Source organism: Heterobasidion irregulare (assembly GCF_000320585.1).
Source record: "Heterobasidion irregulare TC 32-1 unplaced genomic scaffold scaffold_12, whole genome shotgun sequence".
Classification (NCBI taxonomy): Eukaryota; Fungi; Basidiomycota; class Agaricomycetes; order Russulales; family Bondarzewiaceae; genus Heterobasidion; species Heterobasidion irregulare.
The window spans coordinates 1,200,590-1,222,249 of record NW_009258208.1 but is presented as its reverse complement, the minus strand read 5'-3'; the positions used below and the strand labels follow the sequence as shown (position 1 = coordinate 1,222,249).

Sequence of the window (21,660 nt, the reverse complement as noted above, 5' to 3'; positions counted from 1 at the left end):
GAATTACTCTTTTTCTGGGGCAAAAATTGGCAAAAGTTACTAGTTCTTTGGCCGGATTTTGAGGGTTTTGACAGGGAAACATCCAGTGGAGCTTCCCGGGGCCTGATATACTGTGACTTCATGTCCGCAAATTACCTGTTATTGCCGGTGATACGCTAGAGGTGGCTCTAAGTGCCAAGCACAACACCAAAACAACCTCTAATGCGGGGGTGCTGGAGCTAGTATCTGATACACAAGGAATCGTTAGTGAGGACTTTAGAAATCGATGGCGCACTTGAGACGCAGTGAGGAGTGTGATATTATAGCGCCCGAACGGCTTCGGGATTGCACTGAACCCCAACCGAACGTTCGGTCAGTCATGCCAGCAATTCGGTCGATAACAAGGAGGTAGTGTCGCAACCGACAACTACGTGCTTCAAGAGCCACATGGGACTCTGACAATATACGAGGGAGGATGAGGGGTGCAAGTGAAGAGATGAGTACGAATGCGAACAAGGCCGAACGACAAAGATGACAAGTTTTTGGGAGTCGATGAAGACGATTTTGATGGTTGAGACGAGTGCAAATGAGCTCTGAACTGTGGGGTGCGAAAGCTGGTTTATTCCAGAGTTGTATGTAGGGTTTTATAGTAAACAGCACCCCTAAGTAAAATATCAAACACAAAATGAGAGTAGATGTCGAATGGGCGCCAAGCCCCAGCAATCAGAGAAGATAAGAAGGTAGGTAAGATGTCTATATGGGTTCCAAAGGTGATAAGGTAAAAGGTAATCAGTGATGTCAAAATCCCGAACGTTCGGGATCCATTGCCCGAGTGTAGGTGGCCGGAACAGGTGTTGGCAAGCCAATGACAATAAAGAAGAAGTAATGCACGACCAGGGTGGCCAAGTCATGGTGCAAGATCGTGTTTGACCAACCATGTGGAAGTTGGGAAGATAAGTGATAAGGACTGACCAACTCACAGAGCACATCGGCCAACACAGAATACTGGCTCCAATCTTGTAAACACCTATCGTAACACTCCTGTGTGGTCATGGTAAATATGTTAAGTGTGGGCGAACTGACCCAAGTGCTGCCGAACATCCTTTGGAGGGTTGTGGTCGGTTGGGTGGGGACCAACCGTGTTTGGTGCAAGTCGGCATCTTCGGTACTTGTCTACGCTGTTTGGTATCTCCCCAAAGCTTTCCGAATACCTCCCTTAGACCCTAGCGTGGGTGAATGCTCATCATCTCCTCCCTACTGAAATCCTGACTGTCCTCAGTCAGTTGGTCGGCGGCTAGGAGTTGGAGCAGAAAAAATGGTGTGGCAACACTGCACGTGGATCAGGGCGCATGGTATATGGATGTGGGAAAGTGTCGGTAACAAGCAATGGCACGGAAAGAAGTGGGCATGTGGGAGAGATATGGGAAAGCGTCGGCAACAAGTGCTAGCATGGAAAGAATAGCTGTGGCGTGGAACCTGGAGCGGCATGGCAAGTTTTGTGGGAAAAAGATTGGCAATGAGCAGTGGCATGGAAAGGAATGGGTGTATGGGAGAGATGTGGCACAGTGAATAATCGGCAAGGAGATGTCGTAGAAAGGACCAGGTCAGTGCGCAAGAGAGACCAGGGCTGAGTTGGCAAAGTCCTGTGGCGTGGCAACTGGTTAGGTGAGGCAGTGGCTGAGACCTAGAGTGCCCCAACTAGATGCTGGCGTGAGAGTGTGTCGGCAAAGGACGGTGGCACGTATCGTGGTCTCTGCCGAGCACCGTGGCACGGGGCTTTGTCAGGTGACCACAATCACCTGCCGATCATTGATTCTCCAGCGACTAAGTCCCTCATCACCATTCTCCTGCTGCTTTGTCTCCTCGTCCAAATGCCATCCATCCTCCCCATTCTCAAGGCAAAACTTGCTGAATACATGCTCTCCCTCCCGGATGGAGCTGCTGAGTATGAGGATTATGAGCTCTGGGGCCAAGGTTTTGCCCATTGTGTGGTGAGTCGGCCCTCCCTCCTACTCTTACTTGCTGCCAACCACCTCCTTAGGCTCTTCTTGATCGTTTGGCACATGGTAAAGACATTCCTGAACTTGCCGATTTCATCGCCAAAGCTGAGCGGGGGCTCAACCACATGGCTACCGACAACTGGCTGGTATGGAGGGTGCGCGTCCTGCCACAGCGGGTGGCATGCTTTGCTGTGAAGCAGCAGAAAGAAGCCAAAGAACAGGCATTGGCTGAGGAGACTGAGAGGGTAGCTGCCACCAGATGCGAGGCTGAGCAAGCGGGGGTGGCGTAGGCTGCTGCTGCATCGCGGGTGGCCGCAGAAGATTATCAGTGGCGCTGGGACGTTGTGGTAGGTGCCATGTTTGATGGGTCTCTCGATCCTGAAGAAGATGAGCATCAGCTGCCCGAGCTGGATGCCAAAACTGCAGTCCCTCCCCCTCTTTTCTTTCCCTCTCCCTCCCCAGATCCTGCTCCTTCCGCTGACGCCATCCTAGTCTCAACAACTGTGGCTATGAATTGCATGAGTGTGGACCCGACTGCTCTGATCGCTCCAATCGAATCTCAAGGGAAGCGCGCTGCCGCTGTTGTCGTTGAGTTTGCTTGCCAGCGAACTCCATTTCAGGGTTGGGTGATTGTCTCTCTCAGTCCTGGAATGGGTTGCATGTTGACTGTTCAGTCGCCCGTGGAGAGGAACGGTGCCGGGAAGATGATGCAGGATCCCCCTGGTTTGATGCCTGGAGATGTACTTATAAGTCCCCTCCTTTTTGCTGCCTCTCATTGCTTGCTGATTCTCCTTCTTCCAGGCCAACTACGCCTGCCAAAGGTGTGCAACTGAGTTTACCACTGTGGCCTTTTGGTGCTACACGAGGTCTGGCCAAGTTTTGTGTACAAAGTGCTCTAGGGAGCAGAAATGCTACAGCTTCCAACCCAGGTGGATGCCAAACAAGGGAAAGTCCAAGGGGAAAGGGAAGTTGAAAGCAAAGGTGGCTGAAAAGTCAGGGGAGCCAGAACCATCATGCCCGACCAAGAAGCGTAAGGTCAAGGTACTCGTCCCCGAATGATCTGTCAGCGAGAGTATCGTGTGGACAAAAGGTGAGGAATCGGTCGGACATTGCTGGGATGTGAGCTCATCATATTGTCTAGCTGTTTGGGCTTGGAAGCCAGTCTAGCATCTTCCAACCACCACTCGTACCATCCTGGCCACTTCCCATCCCCGCTCCTCTGTTGTCCCCGCTCTGTCTGACTCGGACATGTCTGTGTTGGGCAACTTTGTGCCCGATGTGTAGAATAGTTTCAAGGTGTCTATCATAAAATGTAATATAATAGTGAAAGGGACTGTCCTGGTTTGAATGAGATGCTTGGCAAAGACTAGAGGTGTCATTCAGGAAATCGGTTGGTGAAATGATTGTGTGAACGTACTTGTAAGCAAAGCATTTGGTGGAAATGAAGAAAATAAATTGGAATATTTTAGGGGAAGCCTCAGTATGTTATCACAGGCATAAAACCCTATGGTTTTGCACAAATCGGAGGAAGTCTTCAATGTGACTTGGTACTTGAAGGAGTGATGGGGAAAATAGGTGCTGACTATTCAGTTGGCAATCGGTGGTGGTAAAAGTACTAAGAGATGTGGAAATGATTGTGCGTCAGTCCATGTCTGTGACAAATAAACAAAGATAAGGAATGGGTATATCTGTGAATCATCCTCCCTACTGAAATTGTGACTGTCCCCAGTCACCAACTGAAGAGAGCAAAGGGTGGGAGGGTGGGATTTAGTCAGAGGTCACCGAAGCCACATCATTGTCCTCCGCCGATCGGACTGAGCTGGTGTCAGTATCTTCATCGGCACTATTGTCTTCAGCATTGTCATCACTCAATCAGGAATCTTCCATGGCCTGAAGGCATTCCTGCAAGATGTCAAGGAGGGCTTCAAGGTCGGTGAGCTTCAGAGACCTGCGAGCAAAATAAGGAATAACACACAATGCTGCAACTGGCTGATCAAAGACCAATCCATTGAGTTTGGCCAAAATATACGCTCCTCCCTGGTTCCTAGAAATTACTAGCAAAGGTCCTATATAATGTGGATGCATCTTCTGATTGAGCACCTTTTCTATGGCTGTGTTACGCATCAGGACAAGCGAGCCTTGGTGGAAATTGAAGTCGCAAAGTGTGGCAAAATGCTGTTGTTTGAATCGGATGGCGGCCTTGACACGGGCGCCGACTACTGAGCTGCAAAGGTGGGCGAGGTCCGATCAGCATTTCTGCAAAGCAATGGCATGTTGAGCAATGAGGATGGTGGTGCTAAGGGCCGTGGTCGGTGGTGGTAGAAGATAGGTGGCTTCGGCAATGTCGAGGGGAAGGAGGGGATGGGTTCCGGTCGCTGCAAAGTATGGTGAACAACCCATTCGGCACTGAACAGTAATACAATCAGCCCAGAATACAAAATGAGCTGCACGATTCCACTTGGCCTGGTCTCCATCAATGGCCTTGAACAGAGCTTGCCGAATGTCAAAGTGAGGTCGTTCGGCGATACCGTTGGCACAGGAATTGTAGCCTGAAATGTGAATGTGCCAAACATGGTACTTCTTTGCTAGCTGGTCAAGCACCTTGACGAATGCTAGTCCATTGTCAGAGACAATCTCTACTAGTGTTCCCCATTGGCACAGGATATTCTTGAAGATCCAGCCGGCAAGAGCTGAGCTTGTTTCACGTTGCAGCATCCAGAATTCAGGGTAGTGTGATACCAAACAGTGACCTTGCATGAGATACTTGAAACTGCCGGCGGTTGGCATGTGCATGGTGTCCATATACATCTCTGCAAAGAGTGGTGCAGGTGTAGCGGCAGTTGGGGGAATGAGGATGTTGCGAGTCTGGTGGATCTGGCAAAGGTGACAGGTCCAAACAAACCAGGAAATATCTTGCCTCATGTGCGGCCACCAGAAGTGTTCGGCAATCAAGGCAGTTGTGGCATAGAAACCCTTGTGAGCAACGTCATCGTGGGCAGCAGTGAGAATTGTGATCCGACTAGAGAGGGCTGCAACCATCTTGTGTCAACTGTGCAAGTCTTTTCTCCATAGCTTGTTGGCTGTGATAAAGAACTGAGTACAATATCATAGGAAGGTGGCATATTTGGAGTCGGAGAGAGAAGGGGGCCGAACCAATGTTTGGTGCCAGTCGTGGACCGACCATAGGTGTTCCTCAGCTTCCAAAGCTTTTTGCAATCTTGGGATATCTGAATAGTCGATGGTCAGGCCTTCGTCGTCGGAGTCGGTATCGATCGGGAGGTTGCCTATGAGCAAGGAGGTGAAGATGGCTGTTGTTGAGGTTGAGGTGGAGGTGGCAAACATGTTGTTGATTTGATGGAGGAAGCTGTAAAGATTGTCGATCCAGTCGTCAAAGTTGTCTTCAGGTTTGGGTCAATAGGCGGGTTGTGGTAGTCATCAGGAGAGTCCATCAGGGCCATGAGAGGTGCCAGGGACGTGGACGAGTGTGAAATGGAAGGTGAGGATGGAGATGATCCACCAATTGATGCTGGCGCTGGGTTCGAGATCTGGGGTAGTGAGCATGCCCTTGATGTAGCATGCATCTACTTTGACTATCAGGTTCCGAACGCTGATGAGATACATTTTGAGCAATCGGAGGGTGTGAAAGAGACCATAGAGTTCAAGCTTCGGCTGGGAGAATCGCGATTTGCGGTCGTTAAGGGTGATGGAGCCGAACCAGGCATAGTACCAAACCCACGGATTGTTGAGTGCACATTGGCAGAGGTGGAAGCCAACCACGATTTGTGAGGGATTGATGACGAGGATGACGTTGGCTGCCGACCCATAGTCAATCGGTCGAAGGGCTGGTGATTCAAGAAGCACCGACTGGAGGTCATCCTGGGCAGCTATCTGGTCTGGGCTGAACATGAATGGAAAATCTTTGTGCGTTAACATAGTCAGTGCATGCGCCCTGTGTGCAGAATTTCGAATGAAGATCCGAATGACACCGATCATCCCCAAAAATGCCCAAACATTGGAGAGATCCCTGCAAAGTCCCCACTTCATAATCAATTCTACCCTAGACTCATTGGGTAACCTTCCTTTGTACATGCAGCGATGGCCGACAACTGTGATTTCAGCTGCGCAAAGTGTCGCCTTGTGCCCCGAAAAGGTTCCTCCACTATACTTCATTTGCGGGACCACCCAATTGAGGCCTTGAAAGTGTTCCCACACAAACTATTATATGCTGGGGTTGTCGGGATGCGTCTCGAAGCCTCTATTCGGAAGTTTGTATTGGGTTGGTGGGCCTCAAATTGGAACGTCATCGATGAAAGGAATAGTGGTGTCTGGGATCTCTGGCTGGAGGATGTGAGTGACATCGTCATGGAAGATCGGGACCGAATTTGTCTACCCCATGGGCAGGGTGACAAGTTGGTGGGCACCAAATGGGGTCTGGAATGTGGTGAAGTCGCGAGATGATTTGGCAAGCCCTTGTTTGTCATAGCTGACATAGAGATCCAGAATGCCACCACATCTGGAAAAACACCCCCTTGTATTAGCTCTGGATTATATCTAATAATGTCTAAAAGTATCTAAAAGTGTTAATAGCATCTAAAAGTGTCTAATTTCCTAATAATAAGCAACACATTGTGAGCATTAGATTAGTTTCTAATTTCATGATATTAGCACTAATTCTATACTAAAAAGTCTTTGATTATTAGTAGGAAATAGTAAGTACTACTGCTCTATTAGTGAGAAGGTAAAGATGTGGCACATTCTATACTATTTCAGCATATTACTCTCCTTCATATATGCCTATACCATTATCTTGTAGCTCCTTTGCTGACTTTCCAGCTGCTTTTATAAGGGATATAGAAAGAAAGAAATGTGCATTGATGCCCCCGGCCACATTGTTGGCAGCTGCCACAAGAGGCTATGAAGACCTAGGTACCTTGTCCTTCCACACAAGATCATTAAAGTTGTCATTGTTAGCCAATGCCTGCTACTGGTCATTATAGGACACAACATGTGGGTTGGACTTAGGGATATGCTATATGCAGCCTTATAGACCTTGTCTATTAGTATAGTGGCTAATACTGTCTTGTGCAGCACGCAATTATCATCACTATTGATATTACAATTTTTAGCACTATTTATATTGTTTATTGCCTTGTTATACAGAAGATGCTCAAACTTGGTATTTTCCTCTAGCTATTGGGCTGTGGAAAAGACAGTCATATTGGTATGTGGTGCCAGAATAATATATTTGCCTGCCATATAGGAAATATATGCATTAAGCATATTAAGATCACCTCCAACAATCTTGTGCTTATTTATATATAGGCATGCCATACATATACTCTTGTCCCCACCTCACTAGTGGCTATTTGGAAAACCCCTCTCTTTTATTGGATCTTGATTATTCATAATCATGTTTTTGATCAAATTTGCAAATTCAGGTAGCATTGTCTATACTAGTAGAGTCCCATTGAATATTACACTCAATCATAGTTTTACACATTCTCAGTCCAAATTGTATAAGTGCCATAATTTATTTTTATCCTATATAAAGTGTATTATTGATTTTCCATTGGTTTATTATCTTCTTAGCTGGTGTTTAAACTAAATCCTGAAAGACCTGACTTTTTAGGTATTTATTGACCTATTTATTTATAAGATAGAGGAAAGATAAATGTTAAATAAAATCAGAGATGTTGAGGTTGCCTATATTATGTTTACTTATTTATATTACCAAGTTCATATCTTAGACTTTGTGGCTTAGTGGCTTAGAGCATCTGTCCTGGGTGCTTGCATACATGAGGTTGTTGGTTCAACTCTGGCAGAAGGCAAGTTTGTTATAAGGTATATTCTGTGTTTAGGTATTTAACTAGTGCTTTAATAGACATGACTCTATAAGAAGGCTATGAGAACTGTGATGCTTGATTTATTATGATTTTTCCGAAATTTCAAGTTATAATCAATGCTAATAATTCCTAATTTAGGAAAATTATGTCTAATTAGAATAGGTTTAGAGGGGGGGGTAAGCTAAAAATGTCTAATCCTAATTGTTCTTCATTATGCATAAATAGAACTAATTAGAGCTTAATACAAAGGGGTGGTTTTCCAGATGTCAGGCTCTTGATAAGGATAACAACCAAGAGGTAGCTGTTGCATCACTTGATTTTGAGCTAGAGCATGGTGATTGTGTTGAATGGCAAGATTGTCATCATGAATCTGCTGGGAAAGGTTCAAATGATACTGATGGACTTCTTGTGGCTGGGCATTGTCTTCTTGTTGTTGCTCAAGAATAATCTGCTGCTCTGCCTGTGTTTGTGCTCTATGCTCTATACGTCTCTGCTGGGCCTCTATAAGATATTGGCGGATCTCCTCAAGATGCTGCTCATGAAGGGAAGCTCTATGATAATCAAATTCCTGCTACTCTTGCTAGTATTGTAAAGCCTGCATATTATGCCAAGATAGTAATGGAGGCTGTGGATGATAGACAGGATCAGGAAGAGGAACCACTGTGTCAGGCCTTGCATTCTCTCTATGACGCCGTCTACGCTCTGCATGGCTCTGTTCAAAGTTATTCATCATGCGGCGCTCATAGTTAGGATGACTAGCTGCTACAAGACGCATGCGAGCCTGTCAATCATGATTCCCAATCAAATGGCATGGAAAATTAGGATGGGCAAAAACATTCACAGGCCAATAATGAGATGGTGGTGCAGGCATAGGAGGGGGAGCATAGATAGGATATTGTCCAGGAATTTGATGAGCCATAGCACCATGATAGACAGAGTGTTGGAACATGGGAGCAGGATAAAAGTGGGGAGGAACATATTGAGCAGGATAATATGATGGAGCAGAGGAAGCAGCAACTGCAGAATAGTATGATTGGACAGGAGGAGCAAGTGTGGCAGGCTGGTGAAGCTGAATGGGTGGTGCAAGAGAAATAGGAGGCTGAGCAGGATTAGAAGCAGCAGAATAGGAAGGTCTAGAGAGAATCTCAAAAACAGGCTGACGAATAGAGCCTCGTAATGCAGAACGCTCGCGCCGAAGAGTCAAAGAAGTCATCTGAAGCCTTTCAGCATGCTCTTGCTCCCGCACAGTCTGGCGCTCATGCTTAGGAGTCCTAGGAGGAGTTCTTGTAAATCCCAAAATTAATAAACAAATTTTGTGTGATTTAACAAAAACTGCATACCTTGTCATAGTCACATCCATATGGGTAGCCTCTTCAACAGCCTCTTGGTTTTCAACATGTCTATAGTTTCTTCTTTTTAGCTAATGACCATAAAAAGGTTAAATAAAACCACATACCCATTGATTTTCTCTGGTGGAGGAGTCATATAGAGATCATCCTCATCTTTACTATTATTGGTGTTCTCACTATAGCAAATATAAGTATACACAACCAATAAGCAAAAAGTAAAACACATACTTATGTACAGTCTCAGGTGGAGGTGTCATATAGAGATCATCCTCATCATCATCTCTAAAGAGAATTTTAGCACTGAAACAGTATCTAAGCAAGCCAAAAATACTCACAAAGGTGCCAATGCAGTCATCCAGACTTCCACCACACCCTCATTAGGAGGCCTACAAAAAAAGTTGAGCACAATAGACATGATGCAAGCAACACAGACTTACAAAGGTGGAACACTCATTGTGAAAAGCTAAATAAAAAAAAACCTGAAAACAAAACCAAGAGCCAAGAGTGGTTGCCAAGCTAAGCACTTGCTAAATGCCCCCTCACAGTTCACCTGAAGAAATTGCCACAAGACAGTGCCAGGGGAAGAGAATTCCCAATGCTCTTTGACAACTCAATGTCACCCGTTGTCTGCAAAGCGGGTCGTTGTAACTGTGAGATCGTGGTAAAAGGTACCTGAGCAACTGAAACACCACAGGATGAGAGAGGTCCATGCAGCTGTGAAAAGACTGCTTTTGGCTATAGCAAACTAAGGCCGTGCTGGTAGACTTCACACCCTGTAGGCTTTTTCTAAGCAGAATCTATGCTCAGAGACACCCAGTAGAGCAGAGTAGAGTTTGAGAGAAAAGCCAGTAAGGAATAAAGCAGAGGAGAGCACAGATGAGGGTCTGGGACAGAGATGATAATGGTTAATGGCAGAGATCAGGTATTGCAAGGCTTGCAGCAGCCCTGGGCACGCGTGCGCTGACCAACTCTGTTTCAAGCTCCAACACGCTCCGTTTTGCATCCCGAAGCCTATGGGACAGTGGTCTCGCGTGGTTTCTTACGTGGCCCATGCGAGCATAAGCAAGGACACGCGACGTGAGCCACCGGCCCAGCACCACAATTTTGCAGTGTTGCCCTCTATTTATGGATGGACTAGCTTCTTACCCATCGCATTGCGATGGCACAACCATGCTTAATCTGAGTTCTTATTACAGTGCTTGGTCTGATGTGCCTGTAAAGTCTAGTACCCATAAAGTGCAGTGCCCATAAAGTGCAATGTCCATAAAGTGCAGTGTCCATAAAGTACGGTGCCTGTAAAGTCTAGTGTCCACAAAGTCCAGTGCCCACAAAGTCTAGTACCTATAAAGTCTAGTGCCTGTAAAGTCTAGTGCCTATAAAGTCCAGTGTCCACAAAGTACACTGCCTATAAAGTACAGTGCCTATAAAATACAGTGCTTGTAAAGTACAGTGCCCATAAAGTCCAGTACCCCAATAACCCTATATGGCTCTTTTATGATATCCTATAAGGTCCTTCCTATAATATTCCCATATAAAGCTCCCTATAAGGTCCCATCCATTAGATTCCTCTATGAGATTCTGCCCTATGAGGCTCCCCCATCAGGGTCCCACCCATGAGGCTCCCCCATGAGGTTCTCTGTGAGGTGCTAGGATGCCATTTCAAGCTCCAATGGCTGCAGAAGCATAGCCCATTCCAGTTGTTAGGGTTGCTAGGAGCACCAAGACATGGCTTACTCTGCTCACCCAATTTATCATGGATGCTTGCTTTGCTCACATGGTAACCCATGTGGCCTACATAAGTGTAAGCAAGGACATATGATTTGAGCTATTAGCCCAGTGCCACCATTTCTTATTGTCCCCTTCTATTTATTTTATTTACATATAAAAAATACCTGTAAACAAAACCAAGAGCCCAGAATGGTTGCTAAGCTAAGCACTTGCTAAATGCCCCCTATGTAAGCAAGGACATATAACTTGAGCTATTAGCCTAGATAGGCACTGGACTTCATGGGCACTGGACTTTGTGTACACTAGACTTTATGGGCACTGCACTTTATGGACACTGCACTTTACGGACATTGCACTTTACGGGCACTGCACTTTACCATTGTACTTTACGGGCACTGCACTTTATGGGCACTAGACTTTACAGGCACATCAGACCAAGCACTGTAATAAGAACTCAGATTAAGCATGGTTGCGCCATCGCAACGCAACGGGTGAAAAGCTAGTCCCTAAATAGAGGGCAACACTGCAAAATTGTGGCAAAACTCCACTGGCTAATACCACATGTTGTCGCTTATGCTCACGTGGGCCACGTAAGAAACCACGTGAAACCACTGTCCCATAGGCTTCGGGACGTGAAACGGAGCATGTCAGAGCTTGAAACGGAGTTAGTCAGCACGCGCATGCCCAGAGCTAACCTAAGCATAGGGAATTCTCTTCCCCTGGCACTATCTTGCAGTGATTTCTTCAGGCAAGGGGGCATTCAGCAAGTGCTTAGCTTGGCAACCACTCTGGGCTCTTGGTTTTGTTTGCAGGTATTTTTTTTATGTAAATTAATAATAAATAAAAGGGGACAATAAGAAATGGTGGCACTGGGCTAATAGCTCAAATCATATGTCCTTGCTTACACTTATGTAGGCCACATGGGTTACCATGTGAGCAAAGCAAGTATCCATGATAAATTGGGTGAGCAGAGTAAGCCATGTCTTGGTGCTCCTAGCAACCCTAACAACTGGAATGGGCTATGCTTCTGCAGCCATTGGAGCTTGAAATGGCATCCTAGCACCTCACAGAGAACCTCACGGGGGAGCCTCATGGGTGGGAGCCTCATAGGGCAGAATCTCATCTAATTGGATGGGACCTTATAGGGAGCTTTATATGGAAATCTTACAGGAAGGACCTTATAGGATATCACAGAAGAGCCATATAGAGATATTGGGGCACAAGACTTTATGGGCACTGTACTTTATAGGCACTGGACTTTACGGGCACTGCACTTTATGGGCACTGCACTTTATGGGCACTGCACTTTATGGGCACTGCACTTTATGGGCACTGTACTTTATGGGCACTATACTTTATGGGCACTGCACTTTATGGGCACTGCACTTTATGAGCACTAGACTTTACAGGCACATCAGACCAAGCACTGTAACAAGAACTCAGATTAAGCATGGTTGCGACTAGACTTTATGGGCACTAAAAGTGATATTCTAGCAACCTTATAGAGAAGCTTCACAAGAGAGCCTCACTAGCAAGATCTTATAAAGGAACCTGACAGAGGAACATAATAGGTAAGCATAATGGAGAAACCTACCAGGGGAATATAATAAAGGAACCTATATAGGAGAGCCTTATGTGGGCCATATCTTGGCAGCTGTTGGAGCTTGAAATAGTATCCCAGCACTTTATGGAAAAGCCTTATAGGTATGACCTTATAGAGGAACTAAATAATGCTTGACAAGAGAGTCTTATATAGAGAATATTATGGGCAGGACCTTATAGAATATGATAAGAGAGCTATATTAAGGCAAAATAATTTATGGGCACTGGACTTTATAGGCACTAAAATTTACAGGCACTGGGCTTTACAGGCACTGGACTTTATGGGCACTGGACTTTACAGGCACTGGACTTTACAAGGATTAGACTTTACAGGCACATGAGACCAAGCACTGTAACAAAAACTCAGATTAAGCATGGTTGCGCCGTCGCAACGCAACAGGTGAGAAGCTAGTAAATAGAGGGCGACACTGCAAAATTGTGGCGCTTAAGCGACGGCTATGCTCGCGTGCTCCTCGCTTATGCTCGCATGGGCCACGTAAGAAACCACGCGAGACCACTGTCCCATAGGCTTCGGGACGCGATGGATGGATGGATGGATGGATTAGGGATGGATGGATGCGGCAGAGGCGAGATGAATCATCATTTATTTACTAAACACGGTATCTGATGGCGCAGTTGGAGGGTCTCAAGAGGGTTGTAGATCATCTTATGATCAGCTGCGGTGAATCAAGCTTCAGATATCATAACAGGGACTTGGAAAGCTAGAGTTAAATACACTAGTCGAAAAGGGAATAATCATCACCCTTCAGAGCACGCAGAGAATCAGGAAGAGCTGTTCATTTCATGAGAGTATGATCAGGAGCACAGTGGATGAGTAACTCACCTTCGCTGCTGTCGCTGGTCATATTAAACGCTCCGGATGCGAGTCTCATAGCCCACAGTTGCAATGATTCAGCGCCTTTTACAGGTTCCCACAGCATCTGCGCCAACTCTCTGCCCTCCGCAAGAGAGAGATGGCGAAAGGCGAGGGGAAGAAAGTTGGTCCTCGCATGGTCGATGGAGTAGATCAGACCGCTCGAGTCGATGCGAAAGTTTCCCCAATGAAGGTCGTCGATGCAGAGCGAAAGCGGTATGCCGGCCTTCTCCGCAAAATTCACCCTCCATGGCCATCTTCTGGAGGCGAGAAGCTAGGGTAATTCATGTGAACACTTGGCCTGAAGAGTGCAGAGCACTACTCACAGCATTGATATGCTCCTCAAGGAGGTCGACCGAGCTGTATGGCACGGAGGATATGCAATCCGAGAACAGAGAGTGCATGATAGGTCCTCTGTTGACTGGCCCCGGTGCCGATGTGGGACTAGGGATTTGTTGAAGATGTTTGACGGCTAGGGCAATTTTAGGAAAGTCGTCCCTAGTGCAATCTCGATCCCCGACGTGCTGCATCGCAATGTAGCCCACATTGTTGAGCCGGAACGCAAGATAAATAACCGGAACTCGCACGGCGCTGTTATTGTCCTCGTTTACCTGCTTCGCGAGGAAATCCTGAGTGCGAGCCTCACTCATTCCCACTCCGCGACCCCACTTGACGACAGCAGCATCAGAACCATCAGGCTGGTGTATGGTGATGTTCGAGGGGACACCACCGTGTTTTAAGCATTCGAGTACTAGGTTCTCAGGAGATGGCAGCCATGCCGGAATACTGTCGTTCTCCAGAGCTAACACTATCGACTCCGCCATCTAGTCAAGAAAACACAGAAAATTAGCCATTCGAAATATCAAATAATGAATTGCTGAGACGAACGGTTCCGGGCTTGTACCCTGAGTTTCGTAATGTTGCTAGCGGTGTGCCCACGATCCGTGTCGCAACGCGACGGTCAGGTCGGGGACAAGCGACGCATCTGATTGCAATGCAGGACGCTCATCGACTTCGCACGAGGATGCCAAAGCCTTCATCGATATATGATCATGTGCCAGAACATTCGACACCTCGCCATGTCATGTCCCCTGCCGCCATTATCGATTTGTTGAGTTAATCCCTGATTTAGGCTCCCTTTCATCAATCATGTCACCTCGAGAATCACTCACTATCTCGACTCTCGAAACCTCCATCCGTCTTAGATCCTATGCTGGTATCTTACATCGACTGCTTGTCGTCAAGATTATTCTCGGCGATACACATTGAAGGATATACTGCGACTTCATGTCCGCAAATTACCTGTTATTGCCGGCAAGCGGGCTTACGGCGACGGTGATGAGAACATCAACGTGGGTCCGGAACAAAGTCGCTTTGATCCTTGGACAGAGTGTGTAAGTCCTACTCCAATTAGAAACATTACATCAGTGTGCTACTTGACGCGTGCAAAGTGCATCTCTGTTCACTCGGCGAATGATAACGTCCGAGCGCCTTCATGAATCTCCGATTTCTCTAGTTCACTGAGGAGTAATTAGCCTTTGCTACAGGAGTAAGTTCAGCCTACACTCTCGTCGTGGGCCTGGTCCTGACCTCATGTCGTGCTCGAGACAACACCTGCGTCGTACAGATCTTCTCCCGTGCGTCATTGTCCTACCCATGTGATGATATGTTCAGAGCGCCTTTTATCGCCGCCTGGAGGGACTGCACGCGACTGTGATTCATGCGTATCTTGCCGCCAATTCTGACAGGTATGCTTGCGCCCCCTCTCTCCTGTAGCTTGCAGTTAATGGCTAGCTCTTTTAGGTTCAATGTCTACATGCATTGCTCACATCACAGCCGTCTAGCCATCCCAACATTACAACAATGGTAGAGTGTTACGAGCGCTGGTGCTTTATTTTGGTCTGCCCTTCCCAGAGCACAGGTTCCACATACTCTCAATCTAGTGTCTTCATATGTTGTTGTACCGTCTTCCTCTGCTTGCTGTGGTGTCCAGGCTCCCGTGTCTGTCATCGGCTTCTCCAAATCATCAAGATGTACTAGGTCCAGATTTATTTTCGAATCAGCTACTCGATGCTCAAAGTTAGCCATTTCTTTTCAACGAATAGGTACTTGCCAGATTGATTTGAGGTAGCGTCGACCGAGCTGTTTCCGGCTCACCACAATCTACATATTCATTCTAATGCATCGCTCGGAGGTTCAACTCGAAGGCGTTTCTGTCTAGACCCTGATCGGAGTGCCCTGACCGTTTTGCTTGCAGCATTGCTGTCACAATAATGTCTCGGATACTGCTTAATCTACATGAAGCAGCTTCAAAAACTCTTCAGGAACTCGAGAACACGCAGATGGAGACTGCTATAGACCTCACTACAGTTGTCAGAGATGAACAGTGCGAGCCTTACATAGTAGATGTTACGGACCGCTATTTGCCTACATGAATCTCTATCACGAGTTTCAAGCAAACGGGGCATTTTTTTTTGTGAATGATCATTCTTTTTCAGTTTGAAGATAAATATCGACAGAGGCAAAAAGACGAGAACGAGAAATGTGTGGATCAAATACTGTTCAAAACAATGTCCCAGGGAGGATTCGAGCCTCCGGCTTCACGGATCGTGCGCCAATAGCACCACAACGTGATGATTTAACCACTAATCGACAAGGACCTTATCATGAGATACTAATTGCAAATAACAATCGTAATGGAGGGTTTTGAGACTTCCGGTCCCTGTGTTGTCGCTCCGCCAGCTCTCATTTGCACGATGCAGTCACTCTGTTGTCGAACCCCACTCTGTTGCTCAACCCTTTCTTTCTGAACTTACGTGCCTGTTTCTCTGCTCTTTTATTTTCAGGCTCCCGCTATCGAGTAAGTCGCATTCATCTTTTGTTGACACATAGACTTACCGGTGTCTTCGACTGTGCCGATAATACAACTGATGTATATCATGTTCTTTCGCTCGCAACATCCGCCATTCAATTGAGATTGTCCAACCCTATCATTCTCGCTCTCTACCAGAGAGTGGGTTAGCAATGCAACTTTCGTTCCGATCACAGAGATTGAGGAATGATGTGATGACTGGTGCCTTGCCACGCATCGAAGTCCTTGTCTACTGTTGATACAAGAGCCGCCATCTTCACCTAGGGTAGAGTTGCCTTCATCTGAACTGAGCTTTATATATAGCAACATTCGATCTGAAGCCACCGCGCAGAGCTCCCTGACTCGATCTCGCAGGGATTGAGTCAATGCTCAACTCTGTGATTATCGTCCAAGCTCTCTTCTGCAAGCAAGGTTGAAGAATTGCATTGCATCGGAAGAGACCAGATGAAAGGAGATGCTAGCAGAATGTGGCTAGCGGTTCACGTCTTCATGTCTATACTAGTTGGTCTATCTCGATCAATAGGCAAGGTTCACACACTTGGTCGATCCTAGCAGTATATTGCCATATTGACAGGCATGTGGGTCTCTCTGCGATGTAGAACTTTCGTTGGTCTGTACAATCATGTCTGCTGACGTGCCCACCCAACATGATCTCTAGATACAACTTGTCGCAGTCGGTGAACATTGTCTCTCATCTTTGCGCTATCAAAAAATTTCGAACACTGATTAAGAATTTCGTTATCCTGCAATGTAAACAATCCATCGTGCTGAACGTAGAGGTTGAGCAGATGTAGAAATCTCCTTATCGAGGTCCGCGTCATAGTTCCTTCCGAATTGCTATGTGCTAAACAACCCTGCTGCCATTGCTAGCTTTTCTAGGTTGTCTTGCCACCTGCCAATAATTGCAAATCGAAGCGGCCTTTCCCGTGCGTCTTGAGGTAAAGTTCACTCGTGCCACACATCACCATCACATTTGTATGCGTCCTATAGCTATCCGCGCAAGATCCTTGCTCCTGCTATCCTCTTCTGGCTCACAATGATGAAGTCTGACATATGTCAGTTTGGCAAGTTCTGCCTACACACATATCTAGGCGGTGCTCGCTCTTCGGGCAACATGAAATCCATGAATATGTATAGCTACCATCTTACCATGTTGCATCAACCCATGTCCGTATCTCTCGTCATTTCAGCCTTACTCCTTGGGGTGATCTCATAGTGGGGTCCGTAAACGAAATCAGAATTGTTCTATATAGACTTCTCTCCAAAAAGCTTGTATGGAAATTCGAAATCTGGCCGCTTCGTGGGAGGTTCAACTCGGCCTTCTCATTTTGGCTTCGCCGTTGCCAAGCCACATCAAGACGTGCATTCCGTCGATGGTCGAGCCCCCAGGCAAGGATCATGCCACTCGCATTGTTGAATGGTAATGAAGGGCTTTCCCTGTGATGAAGCTCACACAGGCACTGTGTCTTTTGTGTGATTCAATCTGCCATTCCCTCGTGAAGATAGGCACTGAAATAGACTCTGATCATGATCCAGGATCTTTTTTTCTGGTGAGTCCGTTGAACGTGTGCAATTTCTACGTATATGTCACCCCGGTACTCCGAATGGCCAGTTGCATTCCGATCTGGGTATTTTGTTTTTCCAGCTTGCCTCAGTTTGTTCGGCGGCACCATTCCGGCAGTAAGATAACTTGACATCTGCCCCACTAGCCGCCCTTGAGAGGCGCTCTATCCACATTCTCCACTTAGTAAGTAAAATTTCACGGATCTCAACCCTCTATCATTTTCTGAATCTGCGCCGCTTCCCGAACAGCATCTCGGTGGCGATGATGTCGCGGTCGATACCAATCTCTACGGAGCCACATCTGTATTGTTTTGACCCCGGCAGTAAGCGTTTGCGGCTGCTGAAGTGCCCGTGAGTGCGATCCAGGGCCCTCCATTATCCTGAATGTTCGCGCTAGTGCGGCAGATCCCAGGGTGTGTTCGGCAGCCTTGCATCCTCACGCATCGGTTTCCGTGATACAGTTGCTTTCTAGATTGAGGGCAATTTCGTTGGTGTCTGTGATAGTATATTCACACACTCGGTCACAAGTCTGAATGCCTGACATGAAATCTTCCAACAGAAGATGTCAAAACGCATTCATTCGCAATCCGCTCATCTCTGGCAGAAAGAACAGGTTGAACACCTACTTATCGTTTTCAAACGACCTCCTCAAGTCCACTCCTTCCTCGAAGCCTCCTGAATATCATGCGTGCGTCTTCTTGATGCCCTCCCTGAAGCTTCTAGCTTGACCGAAGGATCATCGTCGAAAGAAAGAGCAGAGTCGTCGAGTGTGCGCGAAGAGAAGTGAATATAAAGCCAATATGGTCGTCTTCGTTCCAGGGACCCATAGATGTAGCATGGAGACGCTGGGAGCGACCCCGTGCGCTTCGGTGGTTCCACCGGCGCGCGCGCTATGCCCCGTCAGCATACCGGCACGCCCTTCAAAGGTAGCATACATGACGCCCGACCCGGCAACGGTTCTCGTCTTCCAGCAATAATGGCTCAATTGTGACGGAAAGCTGCCGCGTCCGTGTTCGTAACAGCAAGCTACAAAAAGAAGTAGATGGGCGTGCGAGCTCGTGTGACATTCATCTACAAACCCTGTGAGTGGCTTTGCCGTACGCTGCCCATTCCTGCCTGTTCCCGTCATCTCCTTCAACTTTCGTATTCGGCTCGATCGACAGGTGGAGCGATCATGATTCTGCTGCTCCGTGTATCATGCGAAAAAGCGCGCCATCAGGATCATCCCGACATGTCCGACAGAACTTGAGCGGCCCGGCATGATGCTCACGAACGTCGAGACATCCAACAAGACTCTCAACGCTGGGTTTCTCATTGAGTTTCATCATTGACAGAGTTTGACCGGGCGCTGGGACGGCCTCACACGCGGAGAAGGTTCCGCGCGTGCGCTCCTCGATCGACGGATCGCTGCGGTGCGCGCAGAGAGGCCCGAGTGCGCCTCGAACGCCGTCATGCCACACAGTACACCCTCAAGAGAGCTGTGGAGGATCGTCACGCACTCTGACCATATCGACGCGATCACATGCCCGTTGCAGCATGGTGCCCTTAATTGGTGCTGGAATCCGGGATTGCGCTCTCCAATTGCGCTATTTTGGCCTCGCCAAGACGGTACGGGAGCGGTGCGAGAGTCAGCAGGACCGTCTTATTTCTGGACGATGAGGTGACGGCGGCCCGTCTCGTCTCGTTTTGTTTCGTTTTGGTTCGTTTCATCCAAATCAGTCTCGGAAATGGAGCAAAGAAAGAGAGTGGGGGTCGGAAATGAAGTAAAGGAGTCCGATGCGGAGTTCTCTATGCCTCAGACGTACGATAATGCTCTGCTTGCCATGATTCTCCAGGGGCATGATGTGTCGTCTCCACGTTGACGTCTGCGGTGTCTAGATTGTGTCAAGCGGCCTGTGCCGCCAAAGGATCTGCGAAGACGGTCTATTTTGGTTTTATCGACGTCGACGGCGATCCGAGGAGCCAACCACGAAGACCGAGACGAGCGAGGCGTCCTGGATCACGGATTGGATAGAGTGCTGGGTCGATTACACTCAGAGTCCGAAGAATACAGGCTATATGATAAGAAATCAGGTGTGACAACAGCAAGGCTTCTCTGGGCTTCTCTTGCTCGGAAGTCATCTGCATCGTGATGTGAGGGTCACAAGACGGATTGATGCACGCTGAGAAGGTTGCTACTCTGTATGCACGGCCTGGGGCAGAACCTCGGAAGCAAAGCTTGAGCTAAAGCATGCTACATGGGACGTTCGCCGTGTTCTCAGTTGGCGCGCGGGAGTCCGGGTGCTGTTGACCCGTCTCTGAAGTCAAGAAGGACATCGGCCCATCATCGGACGCTTCGCCGATGCGCACGACGACAACCATACCACAACCAAAGCATCTCTGCGAAGCAAAGCAAGATATATGAAATAGAGGATAAACATCACTCACTCGATATCGAATGAGTCGGTGAAACGTGACAACAAATCGTACAAAAGCATCTGCCCGTCTTTCCTGCGACTTGGCGGCATCTAGCTCATGTCCACATCAACGCTTTCCCCGCGGACGACTCCTGGTGCCTGTGGGCCAAGATCGATATCGTCTAGATCGCTCAGGCTAAAAATCTCGTCCGCGTGGGCATCCAGCCCTTCCAGCAAGTCACATTCCTCGGCGTAAGCAGCCAGCGCGGTTGCCTCGTCGTCGTCGTCGAAGTCTGGGGGTTCGAGGTCGATGTCAGCTGATGGGAGAGAAGTCAAGCTAGCTTCTGCAGTGCACAGCGCGGCGGAAGGAGCCACAATAGGATGGTGGAACGGTAAACTGAATGATCGATAGTAAGATAGAAGAACGCGTACCACCCGCTCCGATGAGCTCGCGTTCCCATTCTTCGACATCCTCCATGTCCGGATCGAGTGACGAGCCCACGTCGAGCTGGTACGAAACACGGTACTGGTGTCGCTCCTTCCGCTTCGCGCTCGCCATAATCCGCCGGAAAAGCTTCCATTGCGGGAGCAATGGCCAGAATCGAAAATCAGCACGGAATATCCGTACGGAGATCAGCAGAAGCACAAAAAAGTAGACGTACCTCGTCATTTAGCATGAAATCCTCGTCTTCCTCCTCCCCCTCCTCCATTTCGGTATCTCCGTCCGCGTCGCCATCACTGCTTGACCCAGTACCCCAGTTACGACCCTGCTTGATTTTCTGCTCACGCGCGCGGACGGCCCGCTCAATATAGCGCGCCTTGAAACGCTCGCGCAGGAGCGTGTTCCGCTGGGGTTCCTCCTCGACCTCTATTCCGGAAACAAAAAGACGTGTCCGGACGCTAGAGGCGCGTGTTTTGTAAGCGTGCGAAGAGCTCCCTGCCGTTCGACTGTGTGACGACGATGGGGCTGTCGACTTGTACTGAGAACGCCGTCGAGCCTGGGCGGCGGAGACAGGGGACGAGGTGGGCGAGAGTTCAGCCAGAGGCGAGGATTTGTGCGGGGTGTATGGCACATCCTTGGAAGAGGGTGTGCTAGGATATGACAGGCTTGGTCGCGGTGTAACCTCCATTACTGTGGTCGCAGTGGCGCTGGCAGGAGCAAGTTACTAGGAGGAACGTGGCACGTTCCGTCACGGCGTGACATGATTCGCGCGAGTGGCGGTGGCGGCGGCGGCGGCGGATAGTGGCGGGGAGCCACAAATCCGGAGCCGGTCGGCGAGAGCTGTTGTTGCCGGAGCCGCGGACATCTGCGAACGTCGATGGCCTCGAAACGTAACCTGAAATACCTCCAACGAACCGCTTGATTTCCGTCACAACTCTCTACCCAAATGTTCTTCTTTGTTGCATCGCCTGTTCCGGATCTACATTTGCTCATGAGTGTCATGGTTCGAACC

At 48.1% G+C, this 21,660-nt stretch overlaps 7 protein-coding genes across 7 annotated transcripts; 1 reads left to right on the top strand and 6 right to left on the bottom strand.

Moving 5' to 3' along the window:
- Positions 1-777: 777 nt before the first annotated feature.
- HETIRDRAFT_330357 (uncharacterized protein) lies at positions 778-1,032 on the bottom strand (the record flags this gene model as incomplete). The annotated part of the gene is made up of 1 exon (XM_009554003.1): positions 778-1,032. The coding sequence occupies one exon, from the start codon at positions 1,030-1,032 to the stop codon at positions 778-780; it is 255 nt and encodes an 84-aa protein (XP_009552298.1).
- Positions 1,031-3,038, top strand: HETIRDRAFT_430478 (uncharacterized protein; the record flags this gene model as incomplete). The annotated part of the gene is made up of 7 exons (XM_009554002.1): positions 1,031-1,207; positions 1,259-1,380; positions 1,682-1,970; positions 2,021-2,224; positions 2,270-2,719; positions 2,781-2,800; positions 2,909-3,038. 7 exons carry the CDS (start codon positions 1,031-1,033, stop codon positions 3,036-3,038), a joined length of 1,392 nt encoding a protein of 463 aa, XP_009552297.1.
- Positions 3,039-4,226: 1,188 nt separating this feature from the next.
- HETIRDRAFT_330366 (uncharacterized protein) lies at positions 4,227-5,018 on the bottom strand (the record flags this gene model as incomplete). Its single annotated transcript, XM_009554001.1, has 1 exon — positions 4,227-5,018. The coding sequence occupies one exon, from the start codon at positions 5,016-5,018 to the stop codon at positions 4,227-4,229; it is 792 nt and encodes a 263-aa protein (XP_009552296.1).
- A 396-nt stretch (positions 5,019-5,414) lies between these two features.
- HETIRDRAFT_455660 (uncharacterized protein) lies at positions 5,415-5,885 on the bottom strand (the record flags this gene model as incomplete). The annotated part of the gene is made up of 1 exon (XM_009554000.1): positions 5,415-5,885. The coding sequence occupies one exon, from the start codon at positions 5,883-5,885 to the stop codon at positions 5,415-5,417; it is 471 nt and encodes a 156-aa protein (XP_009552295.1).
- A 3,114-nt stretch (positions 5,886-8,999) lies between these two features.
- On the bottom strand, positions 9,000-9,556 carry HETIRDRAFT_223581 (uncharacterized protein; the record flags this gene model as incomplete). The annotated part of the gene is made up of 5 exons (XM_009553999.1): positions 9,000-9,105; positions 9,163-9,222; positions 9,279-9,347; positions 9,400-9,453; positions 9,507-9,556. Coding segments are annotated over 5 exons (339 nt in total), but the record flags the coding sequence as incomplete, so codon positions are not given.
- A 3,901-nt stretch (positions 9,557-13,457) lies between these two features.
- HETIRDRAFT_25385 (uncharacterized protein) lies at positions 13,458-14,049 on the bottom strand (the record flags this gene model as incomplete). Its single annotated transcript, XM_009553542.1, has 2 exons — positions 13,458-13,649; positions 13,702-14,049. Coding segments are annotated over 2 exons (540 nt in total), but the record flags the coding sequence as incomplete, so codon positions are not given.
- Positions 14,050-20,317: 6,268 nt separating this feature from the next.
- HETIRDRAFT_330485 (uncharacterized protein) lies at positions 20,318-21,336 on the bottom strand (the record flags this gene model as incomplete). Its single annotated transcript, XM_009553998.1, has 3 exons — positions 20,318-20,523; positions 20,639-20,780; positions 20,869-21,336. 3 exons carry the CDS (start codon positions 21,334-21,336, stop codon positions 20,318-20,320), a joined length of 816 nt encoding a protein of 271 aa, XP_009552293.1.
- Positions 21,337-21,660: the final 324 nt, after the last annotated feature.